At 42.2% G+C, this 15,620-nt stretch overlaps 1 protein-coding gene and 1 long non-coding RNA gene across 5 annotated transcripts; one reads left to right on the top strand and one right to left on the bottom strand.

The window, feature by feature from the left end:
• Positions 1-99: 99 nt before the first annotated feature.
• Positions 100-6,410, bottom strand: LOC114622299. The gene is made up of 3 exons (XR_003711568.1): positions 6,301-6,410; positions 5,093-5,236; positions 100-152 (listed from the first exon to the last, which is right to left on the bottom strand). It is a non-coding gene; the product is annotated as an uncharacterized LOC114622299 (long non-coding RNA).
• Positions 6,411-6,683: 273 nt separating this feature from the next.
• Positions 6,684-14,749, top strand: Pdp1 (pyruvate dehyrogenase phosphatase catalytic subunit 1). 4 transcript variants are annotated; one of them, XM_028769411.1, is made up of 3 exons: positions 6,690-6,828; positions 7,488-7,522; positions 10,864-14,749. In XM_028769411.1, the coding sequence occupies exons 2-3, from the start codon at positions 7,492-7,494 to the stop codon at positions 12,522-12,524; spliced, it is 1,692 nt and encodes a 563-aa protein (XP_028625244.1). In that variant the 5' UTR covers positions 6,690-6,828; positions 7,488-7,491; the 3' UTR covers positions 12,525-14,749. The 4 variants fall into 4 exon arrangements, with proteins under 4 accessions (XP_028625252.1, XP_028625244.1, XP_028625234.1 ...); XM_028769419.1 differs by lacking the exon at positions 7,488-7,522 and having other exon boundaries at positions 6,684-6,828; XM_028769401.1 differs by lacking the exons at positions 6,690-6,828; positions 7,488-7,522 and adding an exon at positions 7,155-7,246.
• Positions 14,750-15,620: the final 871 nt, after the last annotated feature.

Genomic DNA, 15,620 nt, shown 5'->3' on the forward strand with positions numbered 1-15,620 from the left:
ATCGTTGTTCCCCCGATATACTAGGAACATGTATCCCTTGGATCAACACGAGGGCTGTCATCAGAGTTTGGAGGGTCCGCCTGGGTGTCATCTTCTAATATCACGAGTTGTCACGTCAGTCGCTCTGGTAGCCAAAATGGGTTGTCTTCTTCCTGCGGAAAAACACAAACCGCTCTCCTGGATCTTATTAAAATAGGATCTGGGCCTTTCCATTGTCCGGTCAAGACATCCTTCCATTTGACCATCTCTTTTGGCCTGTCAGGCTCTAAACAGTGACGGTCAGCTGCCGTGTGGCCTTGACTGTCTAGATTTAAAAAATTAAGGGTAAAAAGTGTTATAGAAACGGTGACTCGTGGCACTGAGGGTAGAGCCTCCTCGACTCCCCCTTTTTGTTTTATTAGATAAGACTTAAGAGTGCGATGAGCCTGTTCTATAATGCCTTGTCCTTGAGGGTTATAAGGGAGACCCGTCAGATGGGTCACCTCCATTTGGCGACAAAATTGTCCGAACTTTTGAGAAGCGTAAGCTGGTCCATTATCAGTCTTAAGAATTTTAGGCTTCCCCCAGGCACTCCATGCCTCAAGGCAATGTTGGATAACATGGGCTGCCTTTTCTCTGGCCAATGGAGAAGCAAATATAATTCCGGAACAAGTATCAATGGAAACATGTAAATATTGCAATTTGCCAAAGGATGGGATGTGAGTAACATCCATTTGCCAAATCTGTAGTGGCCGAATTCCTCGTGGATTAATTCTTACATGAGGCACTGGTAAAAATTGACAGCAAATCTGACATTGAGTAACTATATCTCTAGCTTCTTTTCTAGTTATATCAAACCGACGACGTAACGTCTCTGCTGTCACATGAAATTTTTTATGAAAATCTTTGGCCAAATCCAATTTTGAGGATAGGGCGATAGCAACCAACTTTGTGGCTCGATCCGCCAGGTCATTCCCATGAGACATTGGACCTGGTAGACCTGAGTGAGCCCTAATATGTGTAATAAAAACAGGGAATCTCCTATTAACTAAAGCAAATTGAATCTTTTGAAAAACTTCCACAAGTCTACTAGATGGTCTAATTAGCCCAGCCACTTCTAAGACTTTAACTGTATTTACTACATAAAAGGAATCTGAAACAATATTTAAAGGGCCTGGAAAGGTTTCAAGAACCTCTAATACTACCAAGCATTCTACAACTTGAGGTGAGGTCTCATGGTATTGTTTGGCAGTGACTTTATTATCAACTACATAGGCACCCACACCTGTTTTTGACCCATCTGTGTAAACAACCACTCCATCCAGGAGCAGCTTCTGAGATATGATATGCAGAAATACAATAGCTTGAGTTAAGGCAAATTGTAGAATGGGATGTTTAGGATAGTGATTATCTATTTGACCATTAAAGGAGGTGACCAACACGGCCCAAACATCAGAGGTAGCAGTTAATATTTGAACGTGATATGTAGTATATAGCACTATTAAAACCTTAGGTTCCCTTCCAAAATGAGTAATAGCTGTTTTTAATCCCCGAAGGGCAAGCTGAGCGACTGTATCTGGATACCATTCAATAATCTTTGCAGGAGATGTATTAGGATGGACCCACAATAAGGGCCCGTCCTGCCATAACACAGCAGTTGGTAAATGTCTGGTTTTAAAGACACACAAATTAAAAGTTTTGGTCTCATCAATGTGTTTTAGCTGGGCCTCCTGCAAGGCATCCTCTACCATTCGTAGGGCATGGCTTGCAGCCAGTGTTAGTGCTCTTGGTGAGGAAATATGAGAGTCTCCTTCCAAAATGTCAAACAAAGGTTTCAATTCAGCAGAGGGAATTTTCAAAAATGGTCTTAACCAACTTATATCACCTAATAACTTTTGAAAGTCATTTAAGGTATGTAAATGATCTCTGCGAATTTCTAATTTTTGAGGAACTATTTTCTCAGGGTAAATAACTGTCCCTAAAAAGGAACCAATTTCTGAAATTTGAACCTTCTCTGTGGCAATATGCAGACCCCGCTGTTCTAATGTAGCAATTAATAAAGGGTACGAGTTCTGCAAAATGGTCAATTCTTCATGGCAGACAAGAATATCATCCATAAAATGAATCAAGAGCAGGGAAGGAAATTGTCTCTTAACGGGTTCAAGGGCCATTTGTACATACAGTTGACACATAGTAGGACTATTGGCCATGCCTTGAGGCAAAACTTTCCAATGATATCTCTTATCAGGTTCAAGGTGATTAACAGCAGGTAAGGTGAATGTAAATCTTTGCCTATCTTGCGGGTGTAGGGGAATGGAGAAAAAACAATCCTTAATGTCTATAATTATTATGCTCCACTGCTTAGGTAAAGCACAGAGCAGAGGTAGGCCTCGTTTCACTGAGCCAAACAGCCGCATCTGTGCATTAATGGCCCTTAGATCATGGAGAAGTCTCCATTTTCCTGATTTCTGTTTTATAACAAAAATAGGGGTATTCCAAGGGGAAGTAGAAGGTTCTAAATGGCCATTTTTAACTTGCTCTTCAATTAATTTGGTAGTGGCCTCCAATTTCTCAGAGGATAAAGGCCACTGAGGAACCCACACAGCCTCCTCCGTAAGCCAGGGTATGGGCATAGAGCCCTCAATGGCAACTAGGGAAAACCCAGACCTCGTCTTCCTGTATTACTTTCTTGTGAAATTGGGTTTAACCTTCCTTGTTCTTTTCTGCCAAGGCCTTTTCCTTCTTTATATCCCATCCTTTTCATAATATCAATAGCTTGTTGAGAGTACTCATTAGTTAACGTCAGTCCCAAGTCTTACAAAATGTCTCTTCCCCAGAGGTTAACGGGGAGAGGAAGCACATAAGGTATAAAGTTTCCTGTCTGACCCTCTGGTGTCTGTCAAGTCAAGGAGCGTGAAATGACTGTAGGGCTGGCCTCATATTGCAACCCTTGTAAGGAGTGGGATGATTGTGTAACAGGCCATGCCTTAGGCCATCAATTAGAGGAAATAATACTTTTATCAGCTCCTGTGTCTAAAATCCCTGTAAAACTCTTCTCTTCTATTGTTAATTGTAAAGTGGGTCTAGTTTTGAGATCCACTACCAAATGAGCAAAGTCAGTTCCTGAAGAACCAAGCCCGTTGGCGCCTCTAGGCACCCCGGTGGATGGGAAACAATTATGTAAACTTGGAAGAATAACCAATTGAGCAATCCTATCTCCAGGGGAGATAGAAAATATGCCTTGTGGACAAGAACAGAGAACTTGAAGTTCTCCTGTATAATCTTGGTCTATCACACCAGGATGAACCACAAGCCCCTTTAAGGCAAGAGAGGAGCGACCTAAAATAAGGCCAACACTTCCCTCAGGCAGGGGACCTTTAAAATCAACTGGGACAGGTTGCACGCCCTCATGTGGCATTAGTAAGAATTGGGAGGTGGAACGGAGGTCCAACCCTGCGGAGCCCCTTGTAGCTCTGCAGCTAGAGGTGTCTCCCGGTTGCAGCCTTGTGTCCCATATTTTTGGGGGCCCTGGTATCTGGGGCCTGGATACTCGTTTTTTTGGAGTACCTTCATCTCTTCCCGTTGAGGGTAATCATGCTGAATAATCTTTCTTTGAATATCTCTGACTGACTGACACTCATTAGCCCAGTGATAACCTTTCCTGCATTTAGTACAAAGCCCTGGGGTTCTTTTTTGCATGGAAGCACGACACTCTTGTTTCAAATGACCCGGTTTGCCACAGTTATAGCATACTTTACTGCCGCCAGGACTTGGGCGATTCTGGCTTTGCAAGATAGCTGCTGCGAGGCCAGCGTTAGTTAGCGGGCCTCCGAGTCCTCGGCAGACCTTTATCCAATCTGTCAGCCCTTTGCTTCTTCTAGGGGTAATGACTGCCTTGCATTCTGGTGAGGCATTTTCATATACTAATTGCTCTATCAGTGGCTTAACCCGTTCCGGGTCTCCAAAAATCCTGCCTGCCGCTTCTGTCATCCTAGCAACAAAGTCTGAGAATTGCTCTTGGAGGGCCTGTAATATTTTTGTTAGGTGTCCCCCGGCCTCTCCTTTCTTTGAGAGGGCTTTCCATGCTTTAATAGCGGCAGCAGAGATCTGGCTGTATGTTCCCCAATCATAGTTTGTCTGATCATTAACAAACTGTCCCTGCCCTGTTAGCAGGTCAAATGTCCATTGTCGCTGATTGCCTTCCGCGTTAGCATTGGCTTTTGCCTGTGTCTGAGAAGCGTCATGCCACAAGGCCTTCCACTCCATATATTGTCCCATGTTAGGGAGGGCAGCTTTTACTGTATTTTGTCAATCACTCAGAGTCATTGCCATAGCGGCAAATCTCTCAAGCTGCATGAGTGTAAAATTAGCATCAACTCCATATTTGTTAACCGATTCAGCAAGTTCTTTGATAGGGGCATACTCTACAGGTGTGTGGACACGGCCTCCCCCCGAGTCCTCAAATACCAGAAAGGCTTGTAACATCCTTCTTTTGTCTTCCTTTGAAAGGAAGGAGTCTGAACAGCACTTGTCCGCATAAGGCGGAAGTGTGCAGGGGACTATGGCGGGAAGTGCTGCCTGGGAAATCACCGCGGGCGGAGCTGAGCTGTTTCTCATTCCCGCCTCCTTTTGTTCTCGATTCGGCGGCAGCCGCCGCCCATCTGGCTGGTATCTTTCTAATTCCTCTCCCTCGGAGGAACTTAGTTCCTCTGACTCAAAGCTATCAAGCCCCAAGACCTCCAGTTCCTTTACCGGATAAAGGGGTTTCTTTTTTTCTTTCTCACGTTTCTCTCCCAGGGTGTCCTTTCCCTTATCTCTCACTTCCTCGGACTGAACGTCTTTGTAAGGGTCTGTTTCCTTAGGCATGTCTTTCTGAGCTCCCTTTTTTTTCTGAGCTCCTAAGCGCTTACCCCGCTCTGTTTCTGACATGCTATCCTGCAATTCGTCTAGCACTCCCTGGCCCGCCGCTACAGTTGAGCGGCATTTCTCATCCTGCAAAACCAGAAGGAAGAGAACGAACGCCGCTAGCACAATGGCGAGAGCTTCTAGAGTTCCTGCCAACTGGGCAGGAAGACGAAATAGATCAAGACCAAACATGCCTCTCAGAGCTTACCTTTGTCCTGCAGTTCTGAATCCTCTCCACGAGCGGAGGGTCTCCTCGGCGCCAGCGATGGTGAGTTTCCCGAGTTTCAGCACCAGCTGTGACCCGTGTGTAATTGTCTCGCCAGCAAGAACGCACTCGGACACCAGGATCCTTCTGCAGCAAAACGTTTATTGTGATGAAAGGAGGAAGACCCTGGGCCCCGAAAAGGCACTGCTTATATACCCCTGGAGTGGCGTGTTCATATCTGTTTGGCTGCTTGCTCAGGAACGCATTTTACGCCCCGGGATGGGCCGTGACTTGGCGAGCTTTTACCACATGCACATGTGCAGTTCACCAGTAAACTTGGGAGAGCACCGGATGCCAGTGCCATCTTGTAATGGCGAATGCCGTCACCGCTCACTGAGGCTCTCTGCATATGAAGTTTTTCTTTTATTACTTAAATTTTAAAATACTTCAGGATTAATAAAATTCCACAGTAAACTTGGGAGTTCATCTATCTAGTCCACATTACTTTGTAAACTTTATTAGTTAATAAAGTGTGTGGAATAAATCAACGTAAACTCGTTAACACTGGGCAGAAGCACAGTTTCTCCCAAGAAACTTTCATGCCATGAAGATGGCATCTATGCGGATGTAGGTAAGTGAAGAAGGCATTAACCCATAAAGAGACAATTGTGGATGGTGGCAAGGGGCAGAAAGAACCCTTAGTGAGTGAGTAGTTAGGCACCTAAGCCTAACCTCACCCCACAGATAGGCAAAATGAGTCTCATGGGAGGAAGATGAATTTTTGTCACTGGGAAAACTTGAAAGGTTCTTCTGACTCCAAGTCCAGTGCTCGTCTCACTTTCACTGGCTGCATTTTAAAATTCATAACCCTGAATGAGTCAGACCCAAGGAGGGAATGCTGATTTCAAAGTCCTTCAAAGAACATGAGCACACACCTTCTCTACAAAGATAAGAATTCCTTCATCAAACTTCCTTTTGCTTTTGTTTACAACAGGGTCCTAGCCCTGGACGATAAAAATAATAGACTACACCACCCGACCTAATAATCCTAAAATCAGCAACTTGGTCTTGAATGAATGAAACGAGACACATCCGAGATGCTCCGCCAGCCTCACTTGTGTTGCTCCCGCGGTCTACCCGGGGCAGCCCGGGGCAGAAGAGGCTTGGCCCTCAGGCCAGCCCAGCGCAGCACGCGGGCCTCACAGAGATACCTGGTATTCGCGGAAGCCCGCTCGCCAGGGAGCAAGTGGCTCCCGAGGCGCCACGTGCACAGAGATGCTGGATCCCGCCCAGGTACTTCCTCATCGGTGAGCCCCAAAACCCAACCAAAGTTGGCCGCCTCGCGGCGCGCGCAGACCCACCTTCACCAGCCACGGGGCGTGGTCACGGAGCGCGCGCACACGTGGAACCAATAGAATAACCGCGCCAAATGGAAGGGATTGTCTGACCTCTGTGACGTCACAAAACTGGCGGGGAGCGCACCCTCTTCCGCCCCCCGCCCCTCTGGCCCTCTCGGTCCCGCCCACTCGTCATTGCGCAGCCAATCGGAAGGCGGAAGGCGCACGAGCGACGGTGGGGGCGGGGCGGGGTGGAGGCCGGGCGAGGCAGGGGCGCGGAGTGGGCTGGCCTGGGCCGTGCTGCCGCGCGGCAGGGTGCTGCGTGGTGCTGAGGGAAGGACGCGCTCGGAGGGGTGCGGCCGCCACCCGGGGCAGACAGCAGCGGGTGCTCTACAGTGCCCGGTTCGTATCCTCGTCCACCGCTGTCGTGTCGTGAGGGGGCGTCAGGGCGGTGAAGTGGAGGGCGTGCGTGGGGAGCGGCCGCGGGTGGAGGGCCGGGTGCGCGCGGAGCCTCGGTCGCGACTAGCTGCCACGGGTCCCGGACGGCACCCGGCTGTCAGCGCGCGGGGCGCCGGCCGTGGCCCGGGCGTGTCTGCCTCGGCTCCCCGCTGACACGCTTGGCCCCGCGTGGCCGAGCCGGCTGCCCGCGGCGGGCTGTGCCTGGAGGTCTGCGGAAGCGGGCGCCGCGTGGGGCCCGGCGGGCCTGAAGATGCTGAGTGCTTGTGGGCTCGGCGCGCTGGCTGCATGGAGCGGCAGCGGTGCGCCTGTCCGGGCTCCTGGAGTCCCCCGTCTAGGGCTCTGATGCCGCCTCGCCGGCAGGGTGGGTTTGTTTGGTTTCTTCTTCTTCTTCTCCCCTCCCCTTTCTCCCCGCTCCCGTCTCTCCTCCCCTCCCAGCCCATTCACTGGGCTGCTGCGAGATCTCGCCCCTCCTCCGCTCCCGCCTCCCCGCCGCCGCCTCCTCTAATGAGCATCTCTGCCTTGCTTTCAATGGGCCGCTGCTGCTGTCGCTGCTGCTGTCCGCGCGGGTTGTGGATGTTGTCGGCTCCGTGTTGTGATGACAGGAGAATGTGTGTGTGTCCCGGGCCCAGACGAATTGGTAGGTATTCACATAACTACCTGTGTTGGGTACCCAGGGAAGGATGGTGACTGATTTTGTGTATGAATGGATGGCTCTAGGGGTCCTCATGGAATTAAAGGATGAGATAAGGAAAAGGAGACAAAGGCACTCTGAACCAGAGTTTTTTTGATATCTTAATAAGTGCGAGTTTCTGGTAGGGGCACACGAAACTGATCAAACAAGTGCTGGTTTGGTGCTTTGTGTCTTAAGGATAATGGTTTCTTCATTCTTGTAGATACTGAGTTTGAGCTGTGAAATGGCTAGGCGTTTGCAGAAAATGCTGAAAAATTGCAAATCTTTATGCAGGGTATTTAATGTAATCAGATTACATAAACGGAGGTTCTGATACATGTAATGACGAGTGTAGTATTTATTTTCATTTGCGTTAGAATCTTTGCAGGACCGAGAAGCTCCAGAGTAGAGAGAGACACACCAGTAGCATTCTTCTAATTGATTTGGTCCATGGGTTTATTGATAAAGTGGAATAATATCTTTACACAGGCTTTGCCCAGGACATCAGAAAGAATGGATGGGGCTCTTTCTGTTTCTGGTTACAGCGCATCGTTTTATTAGTCATTGGCAATATCAGCCAAATCTGCCCAAGACTGAGATGCTTCATACAATGTTGCCAAGTGTGGGCCGTGATGGTGTATGAACTTAAAAAAAAAAAAAAAGAAAAAAAGTGAGATTGCTCAAGTTAACCAAGAACTACTTTGAAATTCTTATTGCCTAATCAGGAGGCTTCTATTTTGTTAATTTAGCAAGTTTATTAGCACAGGTTTTGTTGTTGTTGTTGTTGTTGAGTTACAGGATGTTTAGAAGGATATTAAGAATTTTCATCTTTATCATACATCTTATCAAAGCATTTAATAGTGTATTGACTTATAGCTGTTTCTGGTCTGATGGAGATACTATATAATTGGCAATGACCTGGTAGAATGCTTATTACAGAGCAGGCTTTCATGAATTCAAATCCCCTAAGAATATGCCTTTTTAAAAAGCATGTTAAGAGCTGAAGAATTGGAATGCAATCCATATACTAAGCTCTGAGTAACTGAAAAGATAATAATTGAAAAAAATCATGCGCACTCTGCTATTTTGACTTTTAACCTCAAATACTTTGGCTGTGAAGAAAAAAGATGCAGAGTGTTAGAATTTAGATATTCAGAGCACCTGCTGCATGAGGCGCTTTTGTTACCAGATTTCATTCATTTTTAATTGACTTTAAAAGCAGAAAAACTGTCAAAACACAGAAACTTAAGGAAAGGGAAGGTTTCCTAGGCCTGTTATGCCTGGAGTATGTTATTTAAATGATTGGGCCTTTGCCATTCCCAATTCTCACATTAAGTTTTAAAGTTATACAAACTTACAGATGTCTGAAGTAAATTTACTTCCATTAAAATTGGACCCATATTTTAATTTTTAATATTAGCATTTGCAGCATAAAACAGCTTTTTGTGCATACATGCATGAAAAAGGTATGGGTTTATATCTACAGGCTATTGTGATGTGGCCACATCTCCTGGCTTAGACATGTACCCTTAACCTTTGGATGACTTTCAGGTATTCAGTTTGAACTGTTGTTATTTAGGTGGTTTGTTCTGGTAAAATTTTGTTGTTAGAAAATTTTCTTTTTTATTTCAGAAGCCTTATTTATGGAACCTAATTCCAAAACTTCTAGTCCTCTCTATTTTGTACTTTTGTCTTTGAAACAAGTCTCTTCTTGGGTAGTCCAGTACTTTACTACTTAGAAAGACATTCTCTCTACAAAAGCAGGCACAAATCTGAATTTTCCGTGTTTGATTTTCTCTCTTCCCTCATTTTCTCTTTTTACTTCCCGAATCGCCCACCAAAAAGTACATGAAAATTGTTAAATATATTACTAACACTGACATACTTAAAATTCTTCCCTTAATAGATTCAGCTTTTGAAAAAAATAGTTGATAATAAGATTTGTTTTATTTTCCTATTTTTGTTTATTTAAAACAGTTCTAATGTCTGTTTCTTGTAATTTAAATGAATGCATGAGACAATATCTTAGGAATTCAGAGAAAATGTGTTTCTGAAGATTCCTTTTTTCTTGTATATATTATTTGAAATAGATAATACTTGTTCACTTAAGTTTTCTAGATAAATGCCTATTATAAAATGCTGTTTTGATGATACTTATGCTATACTGTTATAATCTAGACCTTGGGCTTAATTTATGATTTTTTATTGTTTTCCTATAACAAGTTAGATACCTATTTTTAACCAAAAGAGAAAACATTCCCCAAGGAATGAAGAGGGATCTCTAGTAGATAAAATAACATTTCTGCAGCTTGCTTTATGACATCTAAGCATGGGAAAATAATAGCAGATTAATTAACATCTGAAACAGGAATCACTTTATGTTTCCAAAATCAGGTTTTATAGCTACAATTTTTTTTTTATCACAAATGGCACAGCAGAATTCAGCAATGAATCAGTAAACCCTGTATTTGATTTCAAAGCCTCAGTACCTCAAACATAAAAAGCATGAATTCTAAAGAGGCCTTAGAGTGTTTGCTTCCATGTATTCAGTTAAGTTTAGTAGGGAATGTCCCAGAGAGGTGGACTGTGTTTTCCCAGGATCATATGGTGGAGAGCAGATCTATCCTTCTTTAGCTTGCTAAGCTGCCACAGTGGTATAGAGATGGAGGCTTTACAAGACCATCCATCCACTGAGGTTCAGAAATGCTGGAATTTCTGTTTCAGTTTTACTGTGTGGAAAATGTTCTATAGAGGTTAAAATGAACTTTGTATTAATGCAGAGGTATATTCATATAGTTTATCACTAATATATAAATATGCCTTTGTTGAGGCTATATTATTGCTTTTGGTGATACCAAGTGTAGTCAAATGCCAACAGTTGACCACAGGTCAAGGAGCAGATGGTAGAAGTAAATGGTAGAAGTACCTGTGCAGATGGAAGATCTCAGGCCCTTTAGAAAAGCATAGAGAGGGAGAGTGGTGATTGGGCAGGTAGAAGGCTGCGGCACAGTGTTACATAACTTCCTGCTCTGTGCTCTCCAGCCAGATAGATGTGTATGCTGAGCAGTCTGTACTGCACATAGAAATACAAAGGAAAGAGAAAACAGAAACTTAACTGTAGTTCATTCCTGGCTTCATGAATGGTTGAAAGTTTATGGTTAATTATCATAAAACACCCTGTAGAAATTAACCTAGCATAGGGCTTTTATATAAATTGCCTTAGAGAATATTTTCTAAAAAGCAAAGCTTGTCAGATAATTCAGAGTGTAACCTTTCTTTGTGTATGTCTGTCTTAATTTGCTCTCTAGGAATCCCAGTCAGAACGTCCAGTCTACCACTGTTCTCTGATGCCATGCCAGCACCGACTCAACTGTTTTTTCCTCTCGTCCGTAACTGTGAACTGAGCAGAATCTATGGCACTGCATGCTACTGCCATCACAAACATCTCTGCTGTTCACCACCGTACGTTCCTCAGAATCGTCTGAGATATACACCCCATCCAGCATATGCTACCTTTTGTAGGCCAAGGGAGAACTGGTGGCAGTATACTCAAGGAAGGAGATATGCTTCTACACCACAGAAATTTTACCTCACACCTCCACAAGTCAACAGCATCCTTAAAGCTAATGAATACAGCTTCAAAGTACCAGAATTTGATGGCAAAAATGTCAGTTCCATTCTTGGATTTGACAGCAATCAGCTGCCTGCAAATGCACCCATAGAGGACCGGAGAAGTGCAGCAACATGCTTGCAGACCAGAGGGATGCTTTTGGGGGTTTTTGATGGTCATGCAGGCTGTGCTTGTTCCCAGGCAGTCAGTGAAAGACTCTTCTATTATATTGCTGTATCCTTGTTGCCCCATGAGACTTTGCTAGAGATTGAAAATGCAGTGGAGAGTGGTCGTGCACTACTACCTATCCTTCAGTGGCACAAGCACCCCAATGATTACTTCAGTAAGGAGGCATCCAAATTGTATTTCAACAGCTTGAGGACTTACTGGCAAGAGCTTATAGACCTCAATACTGGAGAATCAGCTGATATTGATGTTAAGGAGGCTTTAATTAATGCTTTCAAGAGACTTGATAATGACATTTCATTGGAGGCTCAAGTCGGTGATCCTAATTCTTTTCTCAATTACTTGGTTCTTCGGGTAGCATTTTCTGGGGCTACTGCTTGTGTGGCCCATGTAGATGGTGTTGACCTCCATGTGGCTAACACTGGCGATAGTAGAGCCATGCTAGGTGTGCAAGAAGAAGATGGCTCTTGGTCAGCAGTCACACTCTCTAATGACCACAATGCTCAGAATGAAAGAGAGCTAGAGCGTCTGAAACTGGAACACCCCAAAAATGAGGCCAAGAGCGTGGTAAAGCAGGATCGGCTGCTTGGCTTGCTGATGCCCTTTAGGGCTTTTGGAGATGTAAAGTTCAAATGGAGCATTGACCTTCAAAAGAGAGTGATAGAGTCTGGCCCAGACCAGTTGAATGACAATGAGTACACCAAGTTTATCCCTCCTAACTATCATACACCTCCTTATCTCACTGCTGAGCCAGAGGTAACTTATCACCGATTAAGGCCACAGGATAAATTCCTAGTGTTAGCAACTGATGGGTTGTGGGAGACTATGCATAGACAGGATGTGGTTAGGATTGTGGGTGAGTACTTAACTGGTATGCATCACCAACAGCCAATAGCTGTTGGTGGGTACAAGGTGACTCTGGGACAGATGCATGGCCTTTTAACAGAAAGGAGAGCAAAGATGTCATCAGTCTTTGAGGATCAGAATGCAGCAACCCATCTCATTCGCCATGCTGTAGGTAATAATGAATTTGGAGCAGTTGATCATGAACGACTCTCTAAAATGCTTAGTCTTCCTGAAGAGCTTGCTCGGATGTATAGAGATGACATTACAATCATTGTAGTTCAGTTCAATTCTCATGTTGTAGGGGCATATCAAAACCAGGAACAGTAAGTGATATTACCCTGGCAGTTCTTCAGTTTGAAGGGAAGATCGACGTTTGAAAGAAACTAATACAGTAAATATTCCAGTGAGTCATTCTAAACACTTCATGTTTGATATTCTAGCTAGCCTAGTATTCAGATTGACTGTGCAGCAGATGATAGCATATGAGTGTCTGTCTGTCCTGTTGGACCTCGTGGTACCTGCACCTGAGGCAGCTTGTTTCCTTACCCAGGTGTCTTGGAACAGTGACTCACCAACTTAAGAATATGAAGATAGGCAGATATGATCTTGAATAGGTCAAAAGCAAGGTTCTTCCCGGGAGTATTAGTAAAGGCAAAAAACCATTACCATGCCCATCTGCAGACTTCTATAATAAGGCTTCTAACGTACACGAGAATATTTATTTCTGCATTTCTTTTTAAGACAAACAGTTCAGGTATTTATTCACATACATTTATTTTAGCCTAAAGTATTTTTCAGGTCCAGTACTTTAAGCCATAAATGACCATGAACAAAGAAATCTGGATTTGTATGTTTTTGTGATTGTATGATAAAATATGCTTACTAAACAGAAAAAAATCTAAACTGTTCTTCCTCACCCATGATTTCCTCAGTGTAACCGAAATGTTTTGTTTTGCTACACCTAAAAGACAATAAAGGTTCTTAGTTTTAATTTATCCATCTAGTGAATGTTAAATAAAGGGAAAATGTGTTTTTCTCATTTGTATTCATGAAAAGCTTTATTTAGTTTGAAATAAAGATATACCTAGAATGAAAACAGACTGCTATATTTAATTCTTATCACCCATAGTTATCAGCATGTCACTGTTCTGTAGTCCCTGAAATCTTGACAAGCTGTATGTGTGGTGGGTAAGCAAACTGCTGCTGAGAAATTGTATTTATTTATTTATTTGTGATAGGAATTTTATGAATTTTTGAGTTTTAAAAATAGCATGTAATAAGTTTAAATATCAACTTGAGTAGCAAGATTTTAATATTGTATTATGACAGTTTAAAAAATTTTTTTGTTTTTCCCCACTTAGGCCAATTAAAACAATTGGATTTATATTATTAAATGTTTTAAACATACTATAGCTTATAATATATGTGTTAAGATATATACATGAGAAACTTTAAATCATAACCTGTGCATGCCTGATATAGAACACTTAGTAGCATCAAGTATTTGCAGCTGTGACTATAATTATATGCAGTCCTTTCTAATACTGTCTTAAAGTAAATGAAAATAAGTATATTTAAGTAGGCTTTCTAGGAGTTTATTTGATATGCATCAAATGATACTTTTGTTCCTACATTTAATGGTGATCTGTGTACAAATGTGCATATATTTTCATCAGTTATTCACTAAGAAAAATCTATGATTTTGTTTAAAATTCACATAGATTTTTATATAAAACATGATTAGTTTCTGTTATATAATTAGTTGACAGTAAAGGAGTCCTTTCAGAATTCTGTTGGATCTGAACTGTGTGTTCAAGGACTCTGGATTGTGAATCCTAAATCAATATACAGAAGCACTGGCTGCAAAATTAGGTCCAAATGAAAGTAGACAAAAGAAGATTGCAGCTCAAAACAGCATAGAATTTGTTTTCTAAAGTACTTTTAGATTTTGTTTTTTGTAGTCAACCTTTTAAGTACCACTTACTTCTAAATGTCTACAGTATGAAACACCACTTTTAGTACTGTTTGGAATTGCTTTTGAATACCACCATAGGAGAGTTCTGTGTTACATGCTGACTAATGTCTCATCTCAGTATATATAATACAGAGAATATAAATTTTACTTTCTGTACTTGTAAAACGACAGTAATCCTTATTACCCAAGAAGTTTTATCTATAGTCTGAAAGTCAGCCTATATGTATAGAAATGAAAATACAATGTGGAAAAAATGAAAATAACTGGATATTCAAAAGTTTTTAGGTACTGTTATTTAAAAGCAGTTGTGATTTTATTTATGACTTGTCATAATCATGACATAATGTTTAGAAGTAAAGTCAGCTTATATAAATTTTTATGAAATTAGTCTTTCTTAATCTTGTTTTATTTAAACTTTCTTACATGTATTCAATTTCTGTATTTATATTTAGTCAGTGCTTCATGTTCCATGTAATATGTCCTGAGCTAGTTAAAAAGGAGCAGTGGTGTGATATTTGGTTTGAATGCTGTCTATGGTCAGAGAAATGCCCACAGTGAATTAAAGCTTTATACCTGCTTTCTGAGATGCCTTTGTGGGTTTTTAAAAGTAGTAGCATTCACTGTATGCCTTCTATGGGAGGTTGTATTTAACTTTAGGAGCCAATAAATGAATAGCATCTTAATTATTTAAGTCTAGTTATAATTTATATTCAATAAAATTAAAAGGCTTTACATCTATAATGTGAAATCTGGCTGTCAGTATCCATGAAAGGATACCTTTCAGTATCCCAGAAAGTGACTTCATGTTCCATTCTAGTTAACCTTTCCACACATAAACAGTGCAGTGCTCCTTTTTTTTTTTTTTTTAGAACTTCATGTAAATGCAGTTCTATACTCCTTTATGTTGCTTTTTAAAAAAAATATTATTTTATGTTGAATGTTTTCATGGGCTGTTCCTTATTTGATGAGTAGCCATCCCATTGTATGGATAGACCACATAATTGTTGAAGTAATTTTGAACTTTGTCCATTCTCTGTTAAACATTTCTAGTCCACATCAAGTCTCCTTTTAAGCTAGTTTTTAGATGGATGGCTTCTTAGGAATGCTATTTGGTTAAGGTGAAGCTTCACATTTACAAATACAGGTGAGCTTTATAGACTATAGTAACTTTAATGGGGAGGAGTCTGTTTTAATGCCTTAACCCTGAAAATAAAAGATGCAGATTTTCATGGTGAAATGTTTGGAGAGTCTTTGGCTGTAGACCTCTCTACATTTCTTCCACTGATAAATTTATGTTCATTAACTCATTAAATGACTATCTTAAGAAAACAAGAAAAGTTATACCAATTATTGTTGCCAGGAACGAAGGAAGAAAAATAGTGAAGTGCTAACTATCACATCAAGGACTGGGTGACTAACTTTGGTATTTTCTGCGTTTATTGCAATAC

The sequence above is a fragment of the Grammomys surdaster genome, unplaced genomic scaffold (assembly GCF_004785775.1).
Source record: "Grammomys surdaster isolate TR1022 unplaced genomic scaffold, NIH_TR_1.0 64, whole genome shotgun sequence".
Taxonomy (NCBI): Eukaryota; Metazoa; Chordata; class Mammalia; order Rodentia; family Muridae; genus Grammomys; species Grammomys surdaster.